This window comes from Colletotrichum jinshuiense, chromosome 12 (assembly GCF_051148585.1).
Source record: "Colletotrichum jinshuiense chromosome 12, complete sequence".
In the NCBI taxonomy this organism is placed as follows: Eukaryota; Fungi; Ascomycota; class Sordariomycetes; order Glomerellales; family Glomerellaceae; genus Colletotrichum; species Colletotrichum jinshuiense.
Window position 1 is genome coordinate 171,318 of NC_139305.1, and position 22,299 is coordinate 193,616.

Sequence of the window (22,299 nt, forward strand, 5' to 3'; positions counted from 1 at the left end):
GGGTATTTGGGTTTCAGAGTCTATCCAATTTCCTTGCACCGTCAGTCCAGAAATCCTCTCCCATATCAGGATATCTCAAAACGATAGATTGTTGCCAGGATCAACATCATCAATTCCTGGGTGGGGCTTTTCTTCCCAACCTTTCTCCTTCACTTTCGAAAAGAATATCAGCCAAAATGGCCGTCAACGAATACCTCAATTTCGCCTACAGACTATGCTCAGCAGCAGCTACAAAGGCTGTGAACCAGGATTTTGTCTACAGTACTGCATGCGTAGACTCTGAAGTCGTAGATGCGCACGTCGACCTCGTTGCAGACCCGGCCAACTCCGACTTGAAGGAGAAATGGGGTCACGTCGTCACCAAGTACAATATACGCAAGTACCTTACCGGCGAAAAAGCCGTTTATTCATCCTTTTCTCAATCGGGATTGCACAAGTATTTGTTCTTGCGAAACGTGCAATGCAAGAACGCGGATACGGCGATCAACGACCCTGTGCTCATCGCCTCTTATCTTCTTTCCATCACTGGCTTCAATGGTGTAGTCTTCCCAGACGACCCATTGTATGCGAAACTCGAACAAAAGATGCTATCGACTGATGAGTACTATGCTATCCTTCGAGCCAACAAGGACGTGCTGGGATTTGGCAAGCGCAGGCTCTTGCAAAACGCCATGAATGGCAAGATGCCCCCCGAAGGCGTCCGCATTCTCCTGTTCCAGGATTCAATCAAAGTCGTGGAGACGATTTTGGATGGTACGAGACAGGGTGTCCGAGTGTCAACCACGAACAATCACACCTTTCGTGATGGATACTCCCTCCACATGTTCCAGAAGCTCGGGCAGGGCGAAGGTGACGGCACAGGTCAGATCCGATTCCTCAATCAAGGTGAGGGCAAGACAACCGTTCCGTTCTTCGGGCCCATAAACAACGCCGTGGCGAGCATGATGTGGATGGCTAGCGGGATCGCGGGAGCCGCGCGATACGAGCTGTTCATACAGGCCATACCAAAAACTGATGAAGAGGTCCAAGCCTTCATTGATGATTCACATGGAAAGTTCTTGGATGCCATCCTGCACAGGCCCGAGAGGGGTTTCCTTGCGGCCAAAGCCTTCTGCTGCATCACAGGAACAACCTTGGGCCCGTTGAACACGCGGTTGGTGGCTTGGTACATGTATAAAGATGACCTTGCCAAGACGAGAGCGCAGGCAATGTTGGAATCTACCAAACACTGGAATGCGCTCCAATTTATAGCTGCCAAGAAGCGAATCGACGTTGATGATGCTTTCATGGCCAAGTACGACTTGCTGGGCAAGGCGAAGAGCGGCGAGTTTCTCAGAATGCTTCAGCTTGCTGCGATAAAGGATGCAGATATCGAACCACGGTCGATTGAGCATCAGAACCAGCCCGGAGGCCTTTATGACGCGAGTGGTGAACGTTACTACGCACCACTCATTGAAGAGCCGCGCCTTGGCGATCCAGGTCAGTGGGACGAGGACCTGCAGCAGGAGCTCCAGCGCATGACGAAGGCGGCCTTCAGGGAGAGACTTCTGAGCCAAGGAGCCAGCATCCAATTTCAAGATAGCGTGGCGAGGAAAGTCAATGAGTATCTTGAAACCAAAGCAACCTCTCTTGATCAACAAGACATTCAAGCTTCTATCCAGCTGGACCGCATGGTCAACGAATTCTTGGTTCCTATTTTGGCAGAATCCAGTCCTGAAATCTTGCAAGGCATGTGGATTTATGCGACACAACATCAACTGATTCCAACTGGCATGGAACTGCAAGTATTTAGAAGACAACTCACAGTTCGAGTCAAGGTGCTTTACCTGAGAGACATTTACGCTGTCTTTGCTGATCGAGGAGGGTTGCTGGAGTTCTGGGTGGCCAAGACTGTCGAAATGGCTTTCTGGGGTCCAGAGAAGCGTCAAAAGCTAATCGAGGAAAGGGACGAGGCAATTCAACAGGAAGAGGAATCTGCCATCAAGTTGAAGGAGTATAACAACGAGGAGACAACCGCTCAGGGTGCGAGAGTCCAGGTGTTACAGGACGCGATCAAGCAATTAAAGGAAGATATTAAGAAAAGAGAAGCCGAGGTAGAGGCATACGAAGATAGGCTCAAGCTCAACAAGAGAATTTCTAAAGGGCTAACGCCGAAGGACAAGTACCAAGAGCAGGAGTCATTTCTACTCAACAAGCTTTCATAGAAGCCTTCATACAAGGGGGTCTCAAAAATAGAGATGGCTGTGTTCCTCTTTCATCTATTGAGTTGAATTTTGTACATCTTAATCTGATGTCATTCTTGCCCTTATGATATGGTCTCCTTGCAAGGGAATATCAGTGGAGCTAGTTTCCTAAATACAAACGAAAATTAGGCTGAAGGTCCCTTTAAATATGCTGTAATCCCTGTCGTCCCTCGCCATCAATGCCTAGATAGATGTAAAAGTTGTTTTACTACAAAAGAGGCAGATTACTTGCTATAGGAACTTAGATAGAATATACGTAACTATTTTAGCTTATTTATAAAGACTTTAAAGTGAAGAAGAAAGAAATCTATCTACAGGGCTGGGCTAGCTAGCAAGGCTTTAGTAGGTAAGCCGCTATATATCTAGGTTACGTGATCCACCCTAGTGCCTAAGCCACTTGCCAGCACTGTCAGCCACTTTAGCACGCCACGCCGTAACAATCACCTTAATCCTTGGTCAGTATAGAACCATCTAAGAACCTAGGCAACAAGATAACCTGCAGTAAGCTAATAACCTGCTAGCAGCTAGCCCGCCTAGGGGTTACACGGGTAGTTGGTTGAGTTTCCGTAGGCCTTTCGGCCCATGAGAAGGTTAGCCATGGCCTCTTCAGGCCCGCAGATGGGGATGTGCTGGAAACCGCCTAGGCGTATGTCCTGGCTGGCCACGTTCTGGAGCCGTTCGATATCTGCAGGGACCGTCATGCTCTTGGTGGGGTCCATGACGTTCTTCTCCTGGTTCTGTTTATACGTGTTCACGGCTCTGTGGTCCTGGGTTAGTGTTCGTCACGTCATCATGCTGCCTTGGACAACAACTCACCCAATGATCAGGTCGTCAACCGTCACATTTCCCCAGTCCTCCTTCCCGGGCTCCTGTAGTTGATCCATGCCTTTGAGGATCTTGAAGAAGTTCCATTTCCCCGGGAGCATGCACTGCTGAGGGTTCGAGTAAGGGCAGCTCTTGGGCGTTTCGTCGACGCCGGCGAGGATGTACGAGTGGCCATCGGGGCAGCGCCAGCCGACGTTGTACTTGTTCGCCCGCTCCTCGAAGTACTTGGTCGCGTCGATGACGCAGCTGTCGCCGAAGTCGAGGATGAAGGGGATGGGCCGGTCGGCGCCCCAGAGGGCCGGGATGGCGAGCGCGTAAAAGGCACGCTCGATGTACTTGCTGTCCTGCCAGCTCTTGGTGTATTCGGTGTTGTAGCCGGGCGCGGGATCGTCCTCCGCGCCCTGGATCATCTTGCCGTCCGAGACCAAGGCGCTGAGCAGCTTGATGTTTTCGGGCTCGCCGTTGAAAATCGTGGCGACCAGTTTGTTGACTTGCTCCTGCCACGCGCCGATGATCTTGTCGAAGATGTCATTGAAGGCGATCTCCTCGCGCGCCGAGGACGCCGATTCGAGAGCTTCCTTGGCGAGAGAGAAGGCGGTGCTCACGAATGTGATGGTGCCGGCCTCCCAGGAGTCCCTCCTGAGTCCGCCTGTCGCGCCGGAGAAGTATTTCATGCTCGCCAGCGCCCCCCCGAAGAACCGTGGGACCGCTGCTGTAAGCGGGATCGGGAGCAGCGTCAGAAAGAGTCCGAAAATCTTGGAATCGTCTTCAGGCTTCGGGGCGAAGGTCTCGATAAACGTCTCCTTGTGCCGTTCGAGTGAACTGCCCGTTGATTCCAGGGAGTAGTAGTAGTTCCTAAGGATCTGCAGGGTGACGCCTGTTCAGTCATGCATACCTAATATTGGTCGGACGAATAGTAGGTACTTACCATGTGTATCTCGGCAAGCCCGTTCCAGAGCTCGTATGCGCACGCGCCCGTTTTGTGCTCGGGTTTGTCGTCTGGCGTGTTGTGTGCGGCACATTCCATTGTTGTGCAAGTCGTGGCCTGACTTAGGTCATTACATTTCTGTTGGCATGGTTGTCAGCACGGCAAACCATCTAATTTGCCCAAGTTGTCTGTCTAGGCTACCCTTTGGGTGGGGGTTGGGATTGCTGTATGAGCGACGGCCAAGTAGGTGGGTAGATACATACCGGCCTTGATTTTGCGTGCAGGTATGAGGCAATCTCCTCGTCAAAGGCCTGTACACCCGGACGCTTGTAGTCACAGCGCTGCCATCGGCGGATGATATCATCCCAGCCGTTCTGGCAGTCGAGAGCTTTCCACCGCTCCTTGGCTGTCAAATTGGTATTCAAGCCCACGCCGTCATGAGTGCACTGCAGATCGACCCAGAATCCGCTGCGTGCCGCAGGGTTGCACGTCGCGTTCTCGCCCATAAGCACGTTGGCCTTGATTGAGGCCCAAGAGAGGCCGAGGTTGGTGCCATCCGGGAGAAGGTTCGGGGGATCGTGGAACTTGACCAGGTCGACGGCCCAGTCAATGGTGCCGCCCATGTTGTAGCGCTTGTACGTCTCCGCGCGCGATGCCTTAAGTTCCTCGTCCATGTAGGCCACCCAGAGGTCGCTGTCCACCATGATGCGCGAGTTGCTCTCGGCGTCAAGCCAGGACCGGCCATTGATCTCGGCGATCTCTGCGTTGCTCATGTAGCCGGCCGTGTCGGTGCAGCGGCCCTTACGGGCGTACGAGGTGAGACGATCGCCCGTGTATAAGCAGTCGGGGCCGGTGCAGGAAGGGTTCGCCATCTGGAAGCTGCGGCCGTAGCTGCTGACGCCGACAAGCACCTTGTTCGACGGCACGCCGGCCTTGGTGATCATGACCTGATGGAGGGTCAGCAAGCAAGCACTGCTGCGGCGTTGGTAAGGGAGAGGAGAGGAGAGGGACGTACTAGAGTGTTCATCGTCTCGGTCCGGTTCACGTGGCTGCGAAGACAGTTGCCGGTCGGGCAGCCGGGCGTGGCCCACTTGTTTCCGGCGTCCCACTGGCCGTGCAGGTCGTAGGTCATGTAAACGATGTAATCAAGCACCTCAGACATGGCCTTGATAGGGAACTGTTTGAGGTACCAGTAGGAAGCTGGAGCTGCGATCGAGAGCGACTTGTCTTTCGGCAGCTTGGACCGTAGCAGGGACAGCAGGCGCAGGTAGTCAATGGCCTCGGAGGGATCGCCCTCCGGCACCCCCTCACCGAGATTGGGAGCCGACGGATACTCCCAGTCAATGTCTATCCCATCCAGGCCGTTGTCGACGACATACTTTACCAGGTTGTCAGCCAGCTTATTGCGGTTTTCGGCCTTGACACCTTTACGGAAGATGTGGTAGTACGGCATCTCGGCCGAGAAGACCCAGCCGCCAAACGAGATGATACGCTTGGGCCCGCTCAGCTTCTTGAACTGCTGGAACTGGAACTCGGCTAGCTCGTTCTCCTGGTAGACGTTGAAGTCTTCATTGATCATGCCGAAGGCAAAGTGGATGTGGGTGAACGACGGGTCGACTTGGGTAGCGACCATGTTGAGGCAGTCCCGGCCAAGGTTGAAGCCCTCGAAGTAGCCGAGCTTGATGAACTGCGCCGGCGGGCCGCTCTGGATGATGCTCATGCCGCAGTTGGAGATGCAGCCATACGTATTCTTCTTGGCTGTGCCAGGGGGGCCGGTGCTGGTATCGATGCAAAAGTCTGCCGTGGTGCCACATTGTCCCCACTGGGTGGTGTTTCGGTGTCAGTTACCAATTCTCGTTCTCGTTGCCATGCCATCTTATGAGACTAACTTGGGCAGGTGGGTGTAGGAGATAAACAGAAACTACTCACGGTGTTGCAGCACGAGTTGAGCAGACATGGGTTCATCTTGGCCCAGTCTCGCGAGGTTGATCCGCTCGGCTCGATCGAGCCGGGCTTCTGGGGGCCGCAGACGGCATTGGCGATGGGCGCAGGGAATGGCGGCTTGCCCTCGCTCAGGCAGATCCAGTTATCTGGCCAAAAGCCGTTGTCGCATCCGTTCCAGCCTGGAATTGTCTGCGTGTTAGAGAATACATAGTAATACAGCTAGCCGGTGGTAGGGTGGCAGGCTGTCCCTCCAGGTAGCATGAAGAGGAGCAAGAGAATGAAACGTAAAAGAAAAAGATGCAGAGAGAAGAAGAAGAAAAAGAAGGGAGCAAGAGAAAGAGAGCTACAACGACGGATAGCACATACCCCAGGTATCCTTGTTTAGTTTCTCGAGTTCGTCGATCGTCAGGCCATTTGCAGCGGCCACCTTGGCGCAGAAGTCACCGTCTTGAATTTTGTAGGCAGAGCAGGACCCGTCGGCATTCTGCTTTGGTCGTAGGTCGGGGAGCTCGCCGGGCGTGCAGCAGACGTGCTGGCCGGGCTGCAGCGTTGCGCAAAGGTTGGACTTGGTGTTGTACTGGTAGAACTGTGCTGAGGTCAGGCCACCGCCGCACCGCGTCACTAGCTTGCCACAGTCGTCGCCTTCGTCCACCTTCTGGGTCCTGCACGAGCCGTCCGGGTTGGGCTGTGGTGTTGCTGGTGTGGGCAGCGTTCCGGCCGAGCAGCAGATCAGCTGGCCCGCCTGCAGCGTCGAGCATAAGTTCGCCTTGGGGTTGTACGTGTACAGGTCCGCCGCCGTCATGCCGCCGCCGCAGCGCGTCACTAGCTTGCCGCAGTCGTCATCGCTCTTGACGTCGATGGTGCGGCAGTCGGCCCGGGCGATGAGCAGGCCCCGGACTGCCGGCGACGTTGCGTTGCTGCTGTCCGTCGAGTTGCTCGAGCCGACTCGGGCGCTGCTGGAAAGCGTCAGGGCGGCGTTGGGGTTGACCACGTCGATGGGCTCGGGGTCGACGTCAAAGGTCTCCGGGTACGAGGACGTGTCGACACACTGCCCGTTGGACCACCGGGCGACGGCTCCATGGACCGTGGTAAAGTCCGGGGTGGAGGCAGCAATGAGGCCGAAAATCTGGTCACCGCTGCGGCCGTCACATGCCTGGATCAGTGCGGCTTTGCCGTCAGCAATACCGGGACCAAAGAGGACACCGAGGAAGTAATCAAAGAAGATTCCGGCCACGCTGGGGTTGAGCAGGTTGGCTCCGACGTAGACGCCAACGGTGACATCGGAAGCAGTAGCGAAGAGAATGGTGCGGTTCGCGGCCCGGCTCACGACGTTGCGGAGGTAGCTCTGCAGGTGCTCGACCGACTGGCTCGCGATCAGGCCGCCTGTCTCATCCTCTGACCCGGCGGGCGTCCAGGCCATGACGGGGGCAATGTTCTCGGTCCCGCCCGAGGCTGGAGGCTCCACAGGGCCGGCGTAGAAGTCGTCGGCGAAGACGTTGCACACTCGGATGGGCTGCTTGTCGGTTACAGGGATCGTTATGGAGAAGTCGAGCACCAGAGGCTTCTTGCAAGCCTTCAGCTGGCCAAACTCGCCCACCGTGGTCCAGTTAGCCGGGTTGGGGCCGGACACAAGACAGGTGGTCGGGCAAAGGTTCTGCTGTGACGCGCCGCCGCCGTAGAAGAGAGAGCCCACGAGGGGCAGAAAATAGTGTCGGCCAGCCCAAACCATGGTGTGCTATGGTTCCGACGGAGCAGCTTGTAAATCCAATAGATCAACTGTCTAGGAGAAAATAAAATGAGAGGCTGAGGTAGAGAGAGTGATAAGCAACTAACCATTCATGGTAGAGGTAGTTGGTTAGCCACTTGGGGATGGACAGCTTCGTGGCCTGGCGCGGTTGCTTGCTATTTATGTGTATATCACTCGCGTTTGACCTTACTTTGCTCTTGTTGTCCGAACCGAGCCAGAAAGTGTCTGCCTTGCCCTGCTGCTGGCCCGGGAGCTCATTCTCGGGTTGACTTCATCGTGACGACCAGAGGCTCATCACCTCGCTCTCGCTTCGCGCACTACCGGGCAGGCTGTTAGATCGGCGATACGCCAGATTCGGAAGGCGAGAAGTTTCTTGAGACATCAAGTGAGTGAGTGAGCCCATCGTGATTACAAAAGTTTGAGGCTCTCGTCAGCGCCACGGTGAATTATTGAATCCTTCGCTGTGTCACCGTAAAATTCGTACCCTGTCCGTCTTGTCGTCGCTTTGGTTGTGGGCTCTCCTCCCACGTGGATAGGCAACTCGTAAAAAAGGCTGAAGATGCAGTTCGGAGGTTGATCAGGGGTTCTGTCCAATGAGTTCGCATGATCGCCGCCACCTCAATAAACTCTTGGTGTCACCTGAGCCGAGAAGCCGAGAGCCAAGCGCCAAGCGCCAAGCGAGCGCCGAGCAGACAACGTTGCCTGACCGACACATGGTGTCTTTCAGCTCACTGCATAGAAGGCAACCAGGATTTCATTTGGTCAGAAGTTTCTTTTCTCCCCTAGGTCTGACTACTACGCACTATATGATAACTACACACTTTTTTGGGCGAGCGGGCCGATGTTACAACACCAGGCAACAGACAACTCAGCTACGAAGTGAGCAACTCACTCTCAATCTTACACATGCACATACACTATGCTACTGCGGGCCTCCCTCCTATCTCTTCTTGCCTTGTCTGTCGCTGTGCTGGTGCAGGCGGAGGGAAGGCTGCCGGCTGATCTCCAGGTCGACCTCCTCTTCCCGCGCAATGAGACGTACGCGCCGACGCAGTGGTTTCCCATCGTGCTGGGCATCCAAAACCTTGACGCCCTCTGGCCTTTCGACATCTCTCTCGACCTGGCCGTCCTGAGCCTGGATTCATGGCAGAACAGCAGCTCGGGGGCGCGCGCCGAATGGCAGCACCTCAACCTTAGGCTAGACAGCGTCGGCTTCCCCAAGGCGGTCGGCCCGGCCCCAGGCAGGCACTTCCTCTACCATCCCACCATAAACATGACCAACGGTACGACGGACAGGTACGTAGTCCGCTGGGGTATCACACTCGAGAACCGCTGCTTCGCCAACAACTCTATAGACAACGGGGGCGAGGGCTGGGCCAGCGGGACCGATGGCGCCTCCACGCGTCACATCGTCTTCAGCACCGCGCCTGGCGGTCAGACCCCGGACGTCGCAACGACGTTGGATGCGTGCCCCGAGGGCGGTGAGAATACGACGACTGTGATACGCGTCACCGAGCTGCGCAAGACCCGGGACACGGGCGACCAGTGCCCGGTATTCGAGACGGACGTGCAGCCGTCCCGGTGCGTGTACCGGGATGTGGCCCAGCAGCTTGCTGCCAACGTGTCGGCGGCGATTCTGAACAAGATGGGCTGCGAGGAGGGCACCTGGCAGAACATCACGGCTCCGTGTGTGCCGAAGGACAGTGGGACAGCCTTTTCGATCCTCCTGCAGAAAGGGTTGGCTTCTTGGGCGCTGATCCTGGGACTGGTGCTTGCCGGGTATTACCATGTGTTCTAACCTCAGCCGGCCAAGAGAATATCTACGCGCTATACAGGTCCAATATGAAGCATCGGTACAAAACGTTAATGAATAGTAAATACCTGGAATCAAATCGGAACATGAAAAGCTACTATCACCTGTGCTCTGACGTGTTCCAAAGATTCTCTATCTACTTCAAAGACTTACTGGTTAAACAGTACGATTATTCCCAATACTATAACTGTCTTTCAACTTAATTGGCCAGAATGTGAGTAGTGTCTAGGGCCCAGTATCTAGCTTCCTGTACACGCATGCACTGTCAGCGTTAGCTACGCCAAGGTGGACAAACTCGTGGCTAGGCAGTCATCCCGCCGGTCGCAAGAGTATAACAACAGCTTGATAGAGACCTTCGTAACCCGAGAATAGTCGATATTGGACTATGCCCGCCAGGGCAGGCTCCAACCTACGATAGGGACCCGCTGAGGAAACTAGATTCCCCACATCAGCCTTACTACCTTGAGGTCAGCACCACACGACGCCCTCTTGGCATAAGCTTAAGCATGGATGAGCCCTGCCAAGCAAGTCATCATCATCTCCCGATGGAAGTGGGTCTAGTCGGCCGAAGACCCACCGAATACCGAATAGGGCATCTCGTAAGGTAGGTTGCATAGGACAACTCGTAGGTTGACTATTGTTCGTATTGGCGTATTAGGCTTACAGGAAAATCTAGTCTAGCGACGCGGTAACTTAATGGTAATATCCAATTTCGCTAATGTAAGTAAGAGCCATGGCGGTGGGGGGGAAGCAGAGGCTCTAGTCAGAACGGCTGTGATGCGTTCAACTCCATCGCGGCCATGCCGAAGAGTGAACATGATGTCTCGGCAAGACAGCAGCAAGGCAATTCTACCTGAGCATCACGATGTTGGGATATAAATACGGAGCATATCTCGAGCAGAACGATAGGAAGAGAGACCTCTTAGACATCCGCCTCTCCAATCTCCCCTCCTCGGCAGCATCTTTAGCAGTAAGCCACTTGCACTCGTAGGATCATGTCTCGTTTCTCGCTCCTCGCCACCTTTGGCCTCCTCGCCGCCCAAGGCACTGCCAGCATACTTGGCAGGCGCCGCTTTGACAGCTCGGTCCCATTCTACGATTACGACCCCAACGTGCCGGCCGACTGCAACCTGTGGTGGAATTCGGACGATGGCATTAGCTGCGAGACGGTCCTGTTGATAACAGGCCTTTCAATCGGTCAGCTGACCAGCATGGTAAGTGTCGAATCCCGTCCTTCTCGCCTAACGCTCCGACAGATCACGCAGTTCTCACACATGAGCTAACACAGTAACAGAATCCGTCCGTCAAGTCGTGCAGCGACTGGAAGGCCGACCGTTCATTCTGCATCGGTTCCGCATCGGGAATCCCCACACCCACGGTGGGGCCGACGACCACTTCGCGGGCCTCGGCCGGGCCCACCACAACCAGCACGCCAACCAACCCGGGCAGCGGCGTGCAAACGCCGGAGCCTTGGCAGCCCGGTATGGTGGACAACTGCAACCGCTTCTACCAGGTGCAGGACGGCGACACCTGCGCCAACATCGCGTCGAAGACGGGTGTCACCGTCGCCCAGCTGGCAACCTGGAACACGCAGATTGGCGGCTCGGCCTGCACCGGCATCTGGTCCGGCTACTATCTTTGCACCGGCGTCATCGGAGGGTCGCCGACGCAGCCCTCGCCGACTACGACTCCAAACCCTACGCCGCAGCCGATCCAGGACGGTATGGTGGACAACTGCAACCGCTTCCACCTCGTCCAGGCCGGTGACACCTGTGCCACCATCGCCTCCAATGCGGGTGTCACCGTCACCCAACTGACGACCTGGAACAAGGGCATCGGCTCCTCCTGTACGGGAATGTGGGCCGGCTACTACCTCTGCACCGGTGTTGTGGGCGGCTCACCGACGCAGCCCACGTCAACTACAACTCCAAACCCGACGCCACAGCCTGTCCAGGACGGCATGGTGAGCAACTGCAACCGCTTCCACCTCGTCCAGGCCGGTGACACCTGCGCCACCATCGCGTCCAGTGCCGGCGTCACTGTTGCCCAGCTGACGACCTGGAACACGGGCATCGGCTCCTCTTGCACGGGCATGTGGGCCGGCTATTACCTCTGTACAGGCGTCACCGGGGGGTCGCCGACGCAGCCCTCGCCAACTACGACTCCGAACCCGACGCCGCAGCCAGTCCAGGACGGCATGGTGAGCAACTGCAAGAAGTTCCACTTTGTGCAGCTCGGGCAGACCTGTGACACCATCTCGCAGCAGTACGGCATCACTCTGGCCGACTTTACCCGCTGGAACCCGGCCGTAGGGTCCAGCTGCCAGGGCCTGTGGGCTCAGACATACGCTTGTGTCGGACTTTGAGACATGTCGGGACGAGGAGGATGGCCTGGGGATGGCGTGAGATGAGGCAAGGAGATCAGATCAGCGTTGGAATAGTGTTAAGGTGATAGCTTCAATTCGTGGTTGATTGTTAGTTGTTCGGTAATATTAGTGGATAATTTAGAAATTGGAGAAAAATCATATTGGCTTTGGCTGTTGTACCTTGTTAACGCTGTTGTTGCACGTCACGCGCTAGAATTCTTGATCGTCCACGACCCAAGAATTCCCATTTCGCAGCTGGCGACTGCAACATACTATTCTTGATTTCCAGGTTACATAAACACCTTCACTAGGGCTTTAGCATATTAGGTAGGCAAAAAATGTTGTCGCTGAGAACAATGCGCAGCCACTTCCACAGAAGCCCGGTCTACCAGCAACGCCCCGGGACTCCCAAGGTTCACCGGTATCCCATAATCTGCACCAAGGACACCTGCCTGGGAGGTGGGTGACTGGTGACATCATGTCCTCAGCTTTCAATGGCCTCTACGACATTTTCCCGACGTTGACTTTTGTGGTGAAAGTGGCGCGGAATGAGATGCCTGACGAACCTGATCGCATGTCATAAGCAGGACAAGGACACATCCGTCATCCATGAGGCTTGTGGTTAGTTTTCGGCAAACTCAGTTGCGTCGACTTTGGAATGTCATCATAATGAGAGCCTGATACGATCGGCATGTGCAACGTCTGAGTTTACCTGCGAATCATACTCGTTGTTGGCTGATGCGCTTCACGTGAACCTGTCGTGGCTGAACAACACAATGGAACATAGCCAGCTTACCATGTTAAAGTTAGCACATACGACCATACCCACTGGAGAACTCGGGATCCCGTCCGCTCTCCCATAGATAAGCCAGTGAGGGCCGGATTAGTAGTTGGGTCGGTGACGACCAGCGAATACCTGGTGTTGTATGTTTTGCTTTTGACTCTTGCTTTTTGGCCCTTGTTGCATCCTCCAGGGGGCCGGAGTTGGTGGCAGTTTGGGAGATTACAGTCTCGAGCGTGCATAAGGAGAGCCAGCCGTCTTGCACCCCCGAAAGCATATTCCATGTATTGCACTGTGCGGGGCCCATCTGGCATCCCTAGCCATACGTGACGTTGTTGGACAGGTGAGCATGCATGTTGGTTATTTGTTTGCTTCCGTTCTGGTGTATTTTGTTTGCTTGTATGACGTTGCCAATAGCCTATTGTTGTTGTTTTTGTCATGTCTAACAAGTATGAGGGGAAGTGAGGGGATTCATTTCTTCCTCCCTGCTCTCCTTTTTTTTTCTATCCTCTTTTCATCTCTGTAATACCTATCACAGCATTTCATGCAGCACGATGCCGCGTTCTAGTGAGAACCTCCAAACAGGACCGTCGGCTGCGGTTCCCAGAGCCGGCACCGTGTCCCCGCAGCGATCCACTTTTGAGGAGCAGATACGGCGATTGGTGCCGCGTCACGTCAAGGGGGCGACACTCGAGCCCCCGGTCAGCCCGGGCCCGCCACCCATGACGGCGAGGTTCCTCCAGGTCTGTCGCACGAACCGCCCGATCCCAGCCCCATTGAGATCCGAGAAGGACCATTCTGGCGGAATGAAGCTGCAGCCCAACTGCGCTTCCCCGTCGATTCAGGGTCGCCCAGGCCACGAAGCGTTCAACCCGAACAATCTTCATTACTGGGATCCAACGCGTAATGATTTTCCCAAGACGTCTACTCCACGCCACCTCAACCCAAGTTATGTAGCCACCCTCAGTGGCCGCAGCTAGGAATGATCGTGGTGAGCACGGCCGATTATAATCTTCTGGTGATTGTAAGATATGGAACTGAAGTCTACTATATCGTTGCTTTTCTCCTCGCCCGACAAAGTTCAACGTAGCGTAGTAACTAACTAATCCCGAGCATCTGCCTGTCTCTACTTCGTAAGCGCAATTCCTGTGGGAACGGTTTACAGGTAGCGTTCGTCTCTTCAAACGCCTTGCCTGAGATTGCAACCAGAAATGGTTTTAGGGACGGTGGGGCTGGGGGATGACATGGAGGTATCCTGGCGGTTGGCGGCGAGGAATGAAAACTGGGCAATACCGTGGGTGACAGAGGCGGACATAAAATGATAGGGGAAGGGCATGATACGGCCTTTAAGTGGGATGAAATTGGCACACTAGGCAAGATCTCGGGATCCGAACCAGGCATAGACTTCTCAGCCAGAGGTATCCCGCGATGCTGAAAAGTGCAGGCATGCCTTGGAGTTGACTACAAGGAGATAAGGATTGGAGCTACCATGTCTAAGACTTTGTGCCGCAGTGAACCTATTCTACTCTCTTCATCGCTGCTCTTGTTTCCTCGACAGTTCCCGTGCCTCTGAGAAAGACACCTTTCTACTGAGCTCACCCTCCCAGTAGTCCCGATTGAATATATCAAGGTTCGTGACGATCTGTGGGATTTCTCGAGGTTTACCGTCATAAAATACGTCCTCGATCTTGTCCGAGATGCAGACAATCTTCAAGGGTGGTAGGTACTGCGCTTCGGGAATCGTCTGGAAGGTCTTCCTGAGAGCCTGTGCTTGGCTGGTTTTGTTGTCTCGCAGAACGTACATGACGCCCCAGCCCTGCCGCCGTGCCAAGAGAACGTTGGCCCGCAATTGATGTTGGTCGCTCGTTTTCGTGTTCTTGACCTCAACAACGTAGGTAATCCCTTCAATCTCGCAAATCATGTCCAGCTCCCTATAGTGGTTGTTCCCTAGAGGCACCAGGATCATTTGGGAGTTGCCGTTTCGGGCCTGTCGCTTCTCGGCCTCGGTGAGGGGGCGGGATATCGTAAAGTCACCGGGGTTGCAATTGTATATAATGTGCATGGCTGCCCGAATCTCGTTGTAGAAGCCCCGGTCAGCCTTTCCGCTGGAGCGAAGGCCATTGTTGAAAATATCGATCATGACATTGAGGCGCTCTCTCGCATCCTCACCCTCCCGTCCTGGAGCTTTGGGCAGGATGACCTCGGATGAGCCGGCCTGAGCATTTTGTTGTGCCATCTTTCCGATAATGAAGATAGATCACCGAGTAGAACTTGAGATGACAAATGCGGGATGAGGAATAAAAGGTTGGAGGGCCCAGATTGAGTGGTGAATCAGTAGACACAAGCTTGAGGGCTTCAATCCGGTGTGAGAGAACCTCGCATGGTATTTTAGTCGTGTTGAGGCGTAGAGCGTATAACTATACCCCACGTTTTGCTAAGGAAACTAACTTCCGAGAGTGGCGTTGCCTTGAAACCTTGAGGAGATCAAGCCCAATGTCGCTGAGTGTCAAGCGCATTAAGGTTGTTCGTGCTGGGCTGGTGGGTGTCATTGCCAGCTGCAGCACACTGCTTGTGGCTGGTGCTTTTGGGGGCAGCCGACGTTCCCGTGGAGTGACAAAGCGGCTTTTCCTCAATTCAACTCGGTATCCTTTTCCCTTTTCCACTCATGAATGAATAATTAGTCGTTTAGCCGATTGATCAATTGGTCTTCTATTCGTTTATCCCACTTTCTTCTACAACCTCACCATTCCGCATTCTCGCGCCGTCAATCCCATTCTCCTCCACCTTTCTAGACCCTTCCACACTTCGCACTGTCACCATTATTGGTGCCACAGCGATTCAGCTAGTATCTGAGCTGCCAAGAATGCTTGTCTTCCCCTCACTAACTTCAGTCTCGTGCTCTAGATATTAAACCCGCGATACAAAAGACGGCGCCCCAAGACTACATCATCCTGGCTGGACAGTGAGTGTGCAGTTGGTGCTGGTGCCTGTAGGTGCTGGAGTTGTGCGGCCATGTACCTTGAGTAGTGCCACAACATCTAGCGTCTTCACTGTTTTATGACATTTGGAGGACCCCGCCATTACGTGAATGAGCCAATGGAGAACGTTAGAGGGCATGGCGAGCGCGTCATTACTGCTTATCGCTAGGGATCCCTAAATCACTAAACCTGGCCTTCACATCTAGTCTTGGGTGCGTCCGGCTAAACAGTTTAGGTAGGTCGGCCGGGCAAGTCGGGCGGACAGACAGGCAGGTCGGCCGGGCAGGTACATCGGGCAGGCAGGGCAGGCGGGCGGGGAGGCGGGCGGGGAGGTCGAATAAGCTGGTTGGGCGGGCAGGTCGGGCAGGGCGGACAGGCGGGCAGGTCGGCCGGGCAAGTTAGGTAGGTCGGGCAGGCGGGCGGGCAGGTCGGGCAGGTCGGGCAGGCAGGCAGGTCGGCCGGGCAGGGCAGGGCAGGTGGATAGGTGACTTTAAAAACCTACCAGGATGACAACGGCGACCGGTCTACTACATCCCCCCTCAAGATCCCCGAGAAAACGTCAGCGATGCTCACCACTCATCCTCATCCCACTACAATCACTCTCGGTCAACCGACCCCGGCCACTCTTCCAGGGAATGCACTACAAGCAGTCCGCCCGCCCGTGATTTTGCGTGCAGCCAAGCCCAAACCCCTTGGGATCTACCTATCCGGGCGTAGGCCATCCATTTATCAGCCCTCAATGGCGCTGCCGCTCTGAAGCATAGACACGATTCATGTAAGTTTCCTGCCAGCTGCACACTAGATGGATTCTGGCGTTGGTGGAGATTGGCCCAGCAGTCCACCAGTACGCAGTCCCTGCAATAGCCGCAATGTTTTGGTTGGTTGGTTGACTGGTTGGTGTAGACGTTGGGTGCTGCAGCGTTGGAAGCTGTGGCGGTGCGCAGGTCGGGTCGGGTTGACATTGTCAGTGGGCCCAAGGGACAAATCTGCGAAGACCTTGGCTGAGAGCAAGTGGCTGTTGACTGCAGCTGCCTTGCAAGCCTGAGCAGTCCAGGTATGCAAGTGCAAGACTGCGAAAGTGGGTATTAAATTAGGCCGGCCCAACTTGGAAGAAGGCAGGAGGAGGGGGGCCTGTCGAAGTAGGGGCCAGACGGCACCGTAGCTCCCTCCTGCTTCCTGGGAAGTCCCAGTCTCGAGCTTCCCTCCCTCCGTCGAGTCGGCCGACCAGCTTGAGCCCCCGAAAGTTCAATGCTCCGGCCCGTCTGTCCCACACGCCTTTATACGTCCCCATACCGAAGCCACATCATCAGCGAATGAACGCATCATTGGAAATATAAGCCACTTTGGAGAAGGCAGAACCAACCCAAGTCTCGCCCGGCACATTAAAAGGCGGCCGTGGGTGTTGGCGCGTCATTACTGTCAGACCCAGGCGGTCAGAACCATGCTGTCAGACCCAGGCGGTCAGAACCATGCAATGCACGGTTGTTTGATAGATGCATATGAAACGTATGCGATACCCATACATTATCGATGCAATACGGGGTCCAAGCTACATTCTCTTATATAGGTAGAAGTAATCCCTGTTACTGTTATTATTCGGACAAGCTTATTAATATACACTATTGGCCCTATACGTTCTACTACCTGACAGGTTATAAGCCTAGATTGCTTGACGGATTACGCCTAGTTGCTTTATTTAATCCCTCGGCTATTACGACGGTTGGAACTGTGGTTAATCTAATAGCTTTAACTACAATATTCTTCTGCTACTCAAGATGGCGTTAATTAGAGCTCTTGTGGTGTTGAAGGGCGAGAAAGAGTGGCTAGAATGGTATACCTACGTTAGAATAAACGCTAAGTCTAACGGGGTATAAGAATTCTGTAATCCAGCTGGAACAACTGCTCTAGTGGAACTAATTAAACTAGTTCTTCTAGATGGCGCTAATATAATCCAACTGGCTACATTTAAGGTAGATGGAAAGGTATATCTAGAGGAATTAAAACGTTACAAATAAAGAATTTATGCTCTATAGAAGTCTATAAGAGATATTACTAATACTATTAATCTAACGATTATTAGTATGCTAGTAGATGCTGATACTCTATAAGATGCTCTAATGATACTGAAATCTAGCTTCGAGAGGTCTATATAAACCTAGAAGAATCTTGCCTATAAGGAATTCACCAACCATCTTTAATAAATATAAAGAACTAATATTATTAACTAGATTTATATTGCCTAGACGTTACTGCAGAAGGCAGTACGTCTTAACTGTCTACAGCTAACTACTAAGTTAGATTAAGTCAACCTTATTATTTAAGCTCTTAAAACTATATATCCGTCTGTTGCTTAACCACTCAGCTATTAACTAAGCAGTCAATAAGATCTACTAGAAGATTAGAAGACTAGGGGTCTCGACGTATTAATAGACTTTAAGTACTAGATTAAAGATAATAACGGTAATTTAGAGCCAACTAAGAAAGCAGGAGCTTATACTACTTAGCAGAATAAAACGGAAGATAGTTAACAAGTAAACCAACCTTTAGGTTAACCTTCTACCTCTAAGCCGAATTAGGGCAGTAGGTCTAAAGGAAGACAACCACTATATTGTCTGTTGTATAATAAGGAACACTACTATAGTGATTACCTTTATTACAACTTGATTATTAGACCTTCTAGATGGTCTAGAGATTAATTAAAGTTACAGCTGGTGGAGAATTACAAGAAGAAGATTCTAGTAATCTAACAATAAATTAACGTAAAGAATTAAAAGAATTAACGTCAACAACCTAGCAACCTATAACGATCTAAACGATAAGGGAATACCAACTTCGTAAGGGTATTACTGTTAAATTTAGATATAGATTAGTTAGATAATTTAGACTAGAGCAGCCTAACTATTCTATAAGAACTAAACGGAGCATGTAGGTATATCGTTAAAAGTAATAATCTACAGTATTCTGTCCTTATAGATATAGGAGCCTTAGATACTCTCTTGTGGAATAAGGAGAGATTTAGAGATCTTCAACTAGTTACTAAAGACTTTAATACGCTAAACGGTTTAATTACAGCTATTACTAAGGGTATAATAATAGTTAAAGTACTTGACTACAACTATAATAAGATCTAGCTCTCTATTTACAACGCCTATTTAGTTCTAGAAGTAGAAACCACCCTAATTAGTACGTATAGACTAAAATCATAAGGTCTATAGTTCTCTATAAGGAAAAGGTGCTTTAAGGATACAGAGGGGAATCTAGCGTATAAAGTATAGACCTCTAACTCTTAATACCACCTTAAAGAAGCAATAAAGGATAGATCTACTTACTTTATTCCTTATAGATTAAAGTCAATAGGAGACAACTAACGGCAAGCTGCTAGGGCTAAGCTGTAGCATGAAAGACTTAGGTACGCCAGCAAGCAGGTAATTAACTAAGTTGGAGTTACCTGTAGCAATATAGAAGTAATCGGATTACTAGTAGAAGATTATAAGGCTTGCCGCCTAGTAAAGGCTATAAGGATAATATCGAGACGACAACCTACCTATAAGACTATATACCTATTTAAGAAAATTAATATCGATTTCTTCTTATAGAATAAGGTATACAACGGAGCAACAGTTAATATAGTGACTTCCTGCTTGTATACCAAGTAGAAGCTCTAAAGATCTCTACTGTATTACCGACTATTAGGTCTAATTAATATTAGATAGTTAATTACCTATTTATAGGTCTAATACGGTATTAGAGTTAGATTTATCCAACTGGATGGAGACGTTACTCTATAGAGCAATATTAACGAATATACTGCTAATAAAGGAATAATTCTACTGTAGTTAGTACTATATACCCTAACGTAGAACGGAACTACAGAGAGATCTAGGGGGGTAGTATTTAAAGACGCTAGAGCTCTGTCGATTAGAGCTGGATTTCTATAAAATCTATAGCTAGAAACTACAGCAGTATTAGTATATTTATCTAACTTAACGCCAAGAAGATTATAAGGTTGGAAGACGCTACAGGGCTGCCTTAACAGTTGGTTAAACTAGTAGAAAGGAACCTAGCTGCTAGAAAAACTAATAATACACTATCTTAAGAGATATAGCTGTAAGGTATACCTACTTATAAAGGATTATTTAGCCGGCAGGAATAAGAACGCTAAAACTGCCTTAAGAGCCTATATTAGATATCTTTATAGATACAAGAGTCTAATAATCTATAGAATATAGGTGCTAACGTTAAACTAAGTATTCTGTATAAGGGATGTAACGTTTAATAAGGGGATTCTATATAATCCAATAATAGAGGATATAATAGCAGACAAGCAGATATCCCTAAGGGTACAACTTGATGCTATTGATATTGTGGAAATCTATAAAGAGCTAGATCTATTAATCGACGTAATTATAAGTAATGTAGTAATTGCGGAAGCCTATACTTAATAGAACCAGGCTTAACTAACTATAATAGTATATAAAGACTAACTTCTGTTAACAGCTTCAGCCTCTTTACTAATTATATATTCTTCTTTAGAGTACCTGCCTGGCGGCTTGTTGTCGCCTGGGGGGGTGGATGAATCCTAGGATTAAAGTAATAGCTATAATAATTACTATAATTTAATTCTATAGCCTCTCTTATCGTCCTTGCTATAAATTATTCCTATAGTAATATAGAAAGGGAATTAATAAGGAAGCTATTAACAACAGTAAGAACAGGAATCTATTGATTAAGAATCCTATATTTAAAGTCTAAGTTAACTATATAACACTATACCCAACCTGACTACTAGCCCTAAGTGCATGCGTCTTTAAAATACTACTACAGAAAGAAAAGAAGCAGAAGAACAAGAAGATAAAGACTCTTTATATAGGGATTAATATAGTAATCCAGGAAGTATAAGTAATAAAGGATTAGCTGTAGGAATAATTATTATTGTATAATTACTAATATTAACACTGCCGTCGCTATATCTAGAACCAGCCAGCAGCGATGTTAATACTGCCAGCCAGGATGGCACTTTTAAGGGTGTAGGTTGACAGGATCCAACACCACCACTATAACGTTGCAAGAAATATAATACAAGTTAAGGAATTAATACTTCTAATATAATTAAAGCTTTAAGGCAAAAGAGACTATTACGAAAGGTAATACAGACTAATTCTAGTAGTAACTAATAAAGACAATTTATTATGTATATAGTAGTAACTTCTAACGTATACTATTCAGCCTTCTAAAGTGTGGTTTAGAGTATAGTCCTATAAATATATAAGCGGGATCTACTACTAACACTATAGAACTAGAGAGAAGCCTAGAACCACCCTTTCTTCTAGTAGTAGAAAGAAGCCTATAAAACAGAGCTACAGCATCACTAGGAAATAGGCATATAGAAGAAGAAGAACCTAAGTATAGTCAACTAGAAGAAGGACTTCGTAATCCCTCTATTGTAGGTTTTTACGTATAAGTTTAATAAGTACGGTTATCTATAGAAGTACAAGGCTAGGATCTATATATAAGGGAATCTACAACCTTAGAATAATCTTAATATAATAGCGTTAACTCTTACAGCTAAGACCTTCTATACGATAATAGCACTTAGTGCTAGGTTTAGATTATAGTTCTAGCAATTAGATGCTGTAAATACCTTTACAAACGCATAGCTAGATGAATTAGTCTATATTAGATACCCACTAGGTTTTAAAGACTATAGGAACTATCTGCTACTACAGTAAGCTCTATACGGACTTTAGAGATTACTACTCCTATAGCAACAGCATATTATATAAACTATAGTTTAACTTAGATTCAAACAGTTGTTTAAAGATAACTATATATTTATAAAGGATGGGATTATTATCTTTATCTTTATAGATAATATAGTTGTTGTATACCTTCTAGATTAACAAGAGAGAGCAGCAGTAGTTAAAAAGGAACTTTACAACTATTATTAACTCCGTAATATAGGAGATCTAAAGTAGTTCTTAGGGATTAGAATACTTTAAGATACTACCAACAAGAAGATCTAGCTATCCCTTAATAATTATATTGACTTGCTAATCACGAAGTATAAGATTAATAGAAGAGATAATTAGCTAAAGACACTAATAGGATCTAAGAAGTTGGTCCTGTATATAAGCTAGGCATCTAAGCAGCAGATTCTTAACTACTAGAGTAAAGTTAGATTAATTAACTACATAGTAGTAATCAGTAGGCTGGATATCTTATATATAGCTTCTAGACTTAGAGAATACCTATAGAATCCTAGGCCAGCTTATAATCAAGCAGTAGATTACTGTCTAGCCTATATAGCTAGAACTAAGGGACTAGCTATTAAATATAATGGATCTAACGATAAAAGGTTGTACTGCTTGTCAGACGCTGCGTTTATAGATGATCCAACTATACGTTGGAGCAGCTAAGGCTATATTACCATGCTGTTTGGTAGGCTAATTAGTTGGAGAGCAACCAAACAACGAAGTGTTGTGACTTTATCTATAGAAGCAGAGCTTGTTGCCCTCATGCAGGCAACAAGAGATTATATTGCTACGTTGCGGTTGATGAGAGATCTAGAGATTCAACCAGACGGATTTCCAACCGTCTATTGTGATAACCAATAAACTCTTCGTCTGTTGACGTCTGAACGACTATAAAGAGTGTCTAGGTTGAAGCATCTTGATA

The 22,299-nt window shown here is 50.0% G+C and overlaps 5 protein-coding genes across 5 annotated transcripts; 3 read left to right on the forward strand and 2 right to left on the reverse strand.

Annotated features, from left to right (window-relative positions):
• Nucleotides 1-176: 176 nt before the first annotated feature.
• EsH8_XII_000035 (uncharacterized protein) lies at nucleotides 177-2,204 on the forward strand (the record flags this gene model as incomplete). The annotated part of the gene is made up of 1 exon (XM_083273798.1): nucleotides 177-2,204. One exon carries the CDS (start codon nucleotides 177-179, stop codon nucleotides 2,202-2,204), a length of 2,028 nt encoding a protein of 675 aa, XP_083120412.1.
• Nucleotides 2,205-2,776: 572 nt separating this feature from the next.
• EsH8_XII_000036 (uncharacterized protein) lies at nucleotides 2,777-7,669 on the reverse strand (the record flags this gene model as incomplete). The annotated part of the gene is made up of 7 exons (XM_083273799.1): nucleotides 2,777-3,002; nucleotides 3,060-3,931; nucleotides 3,997-4,134; nucleotides 4,260-4,943; nucleotides 5,012-5,818; nucleotides 5,926-6,119; nucleotides 6,307-7,669. 7 exons carry the CDS (start codon nucleotides 7,667-7,669, stop codon nucleotides 2,777-2,779), a joined length of 4,284 nt encoding a protein of 1,427 aa, XP_083120413.1.
• A 937-nt stretch (nucleotides 7,670-8,606) lies between these two features.
• On the forward strand, nucleotides 8,607-9,485 carry EsH8_XII_000037 (uncharacterized protein; the record flags this gene model as incomplete). Its single annotated transcript, XM_083273800.1, has 1 exon — nucleotides 8,607-9,485. One exon carries the CDS (start codon nucleotides 8,607-8,609, stop codon nucleotides 9,483-9,485), a length of 879 nt encoding a protein of 292 aa, XP_083120414.1.
• A 1,010-nt stretch (nucleotides 9,486-10,495) lies between these two features.
• On the forward strand, nucleotides 10,496-11,865 carry EsH8_XII_000038 (LysM peptidoglycan-binding domain-containing protein; the record flags this gene model as incomplete). The annotated part of the gene is made up of 2 exons (XM_083273801.1): nucleotides 10,496-10,714; nucleotides 10,795-11,865. 2 exons carry the CDS (start codon nucleotides 10,496-10,498, stop codon nucleotides 11,863-11,865), a joined length of 1,290 nt encoding a protein of 429 aa, XP_083120415.1.
• A 2,312-nt stretch (nucleotides 11,866-14,177) lies between these two features.
• On the reverse strand, nucleotides 14,178-14,882 carry EsH8_XII_000039 (uncharacterized protein; the record flags this gene model as incomplete). The annotated part of the gene is made up of 1 exon (XM_083273802.1): nucleotides 14,178-14,882. The coding sequence occupies one exon, from the start codon at nucleotides 14,880-14,882 to the stop codon at nucleotides 14,178-14,180; it is 705 nt and encodes a 234-aa protein (XP_083120416.1).
• Nucleotides 14,883-22,299: the final 7,417 nt, after the last annotated feature.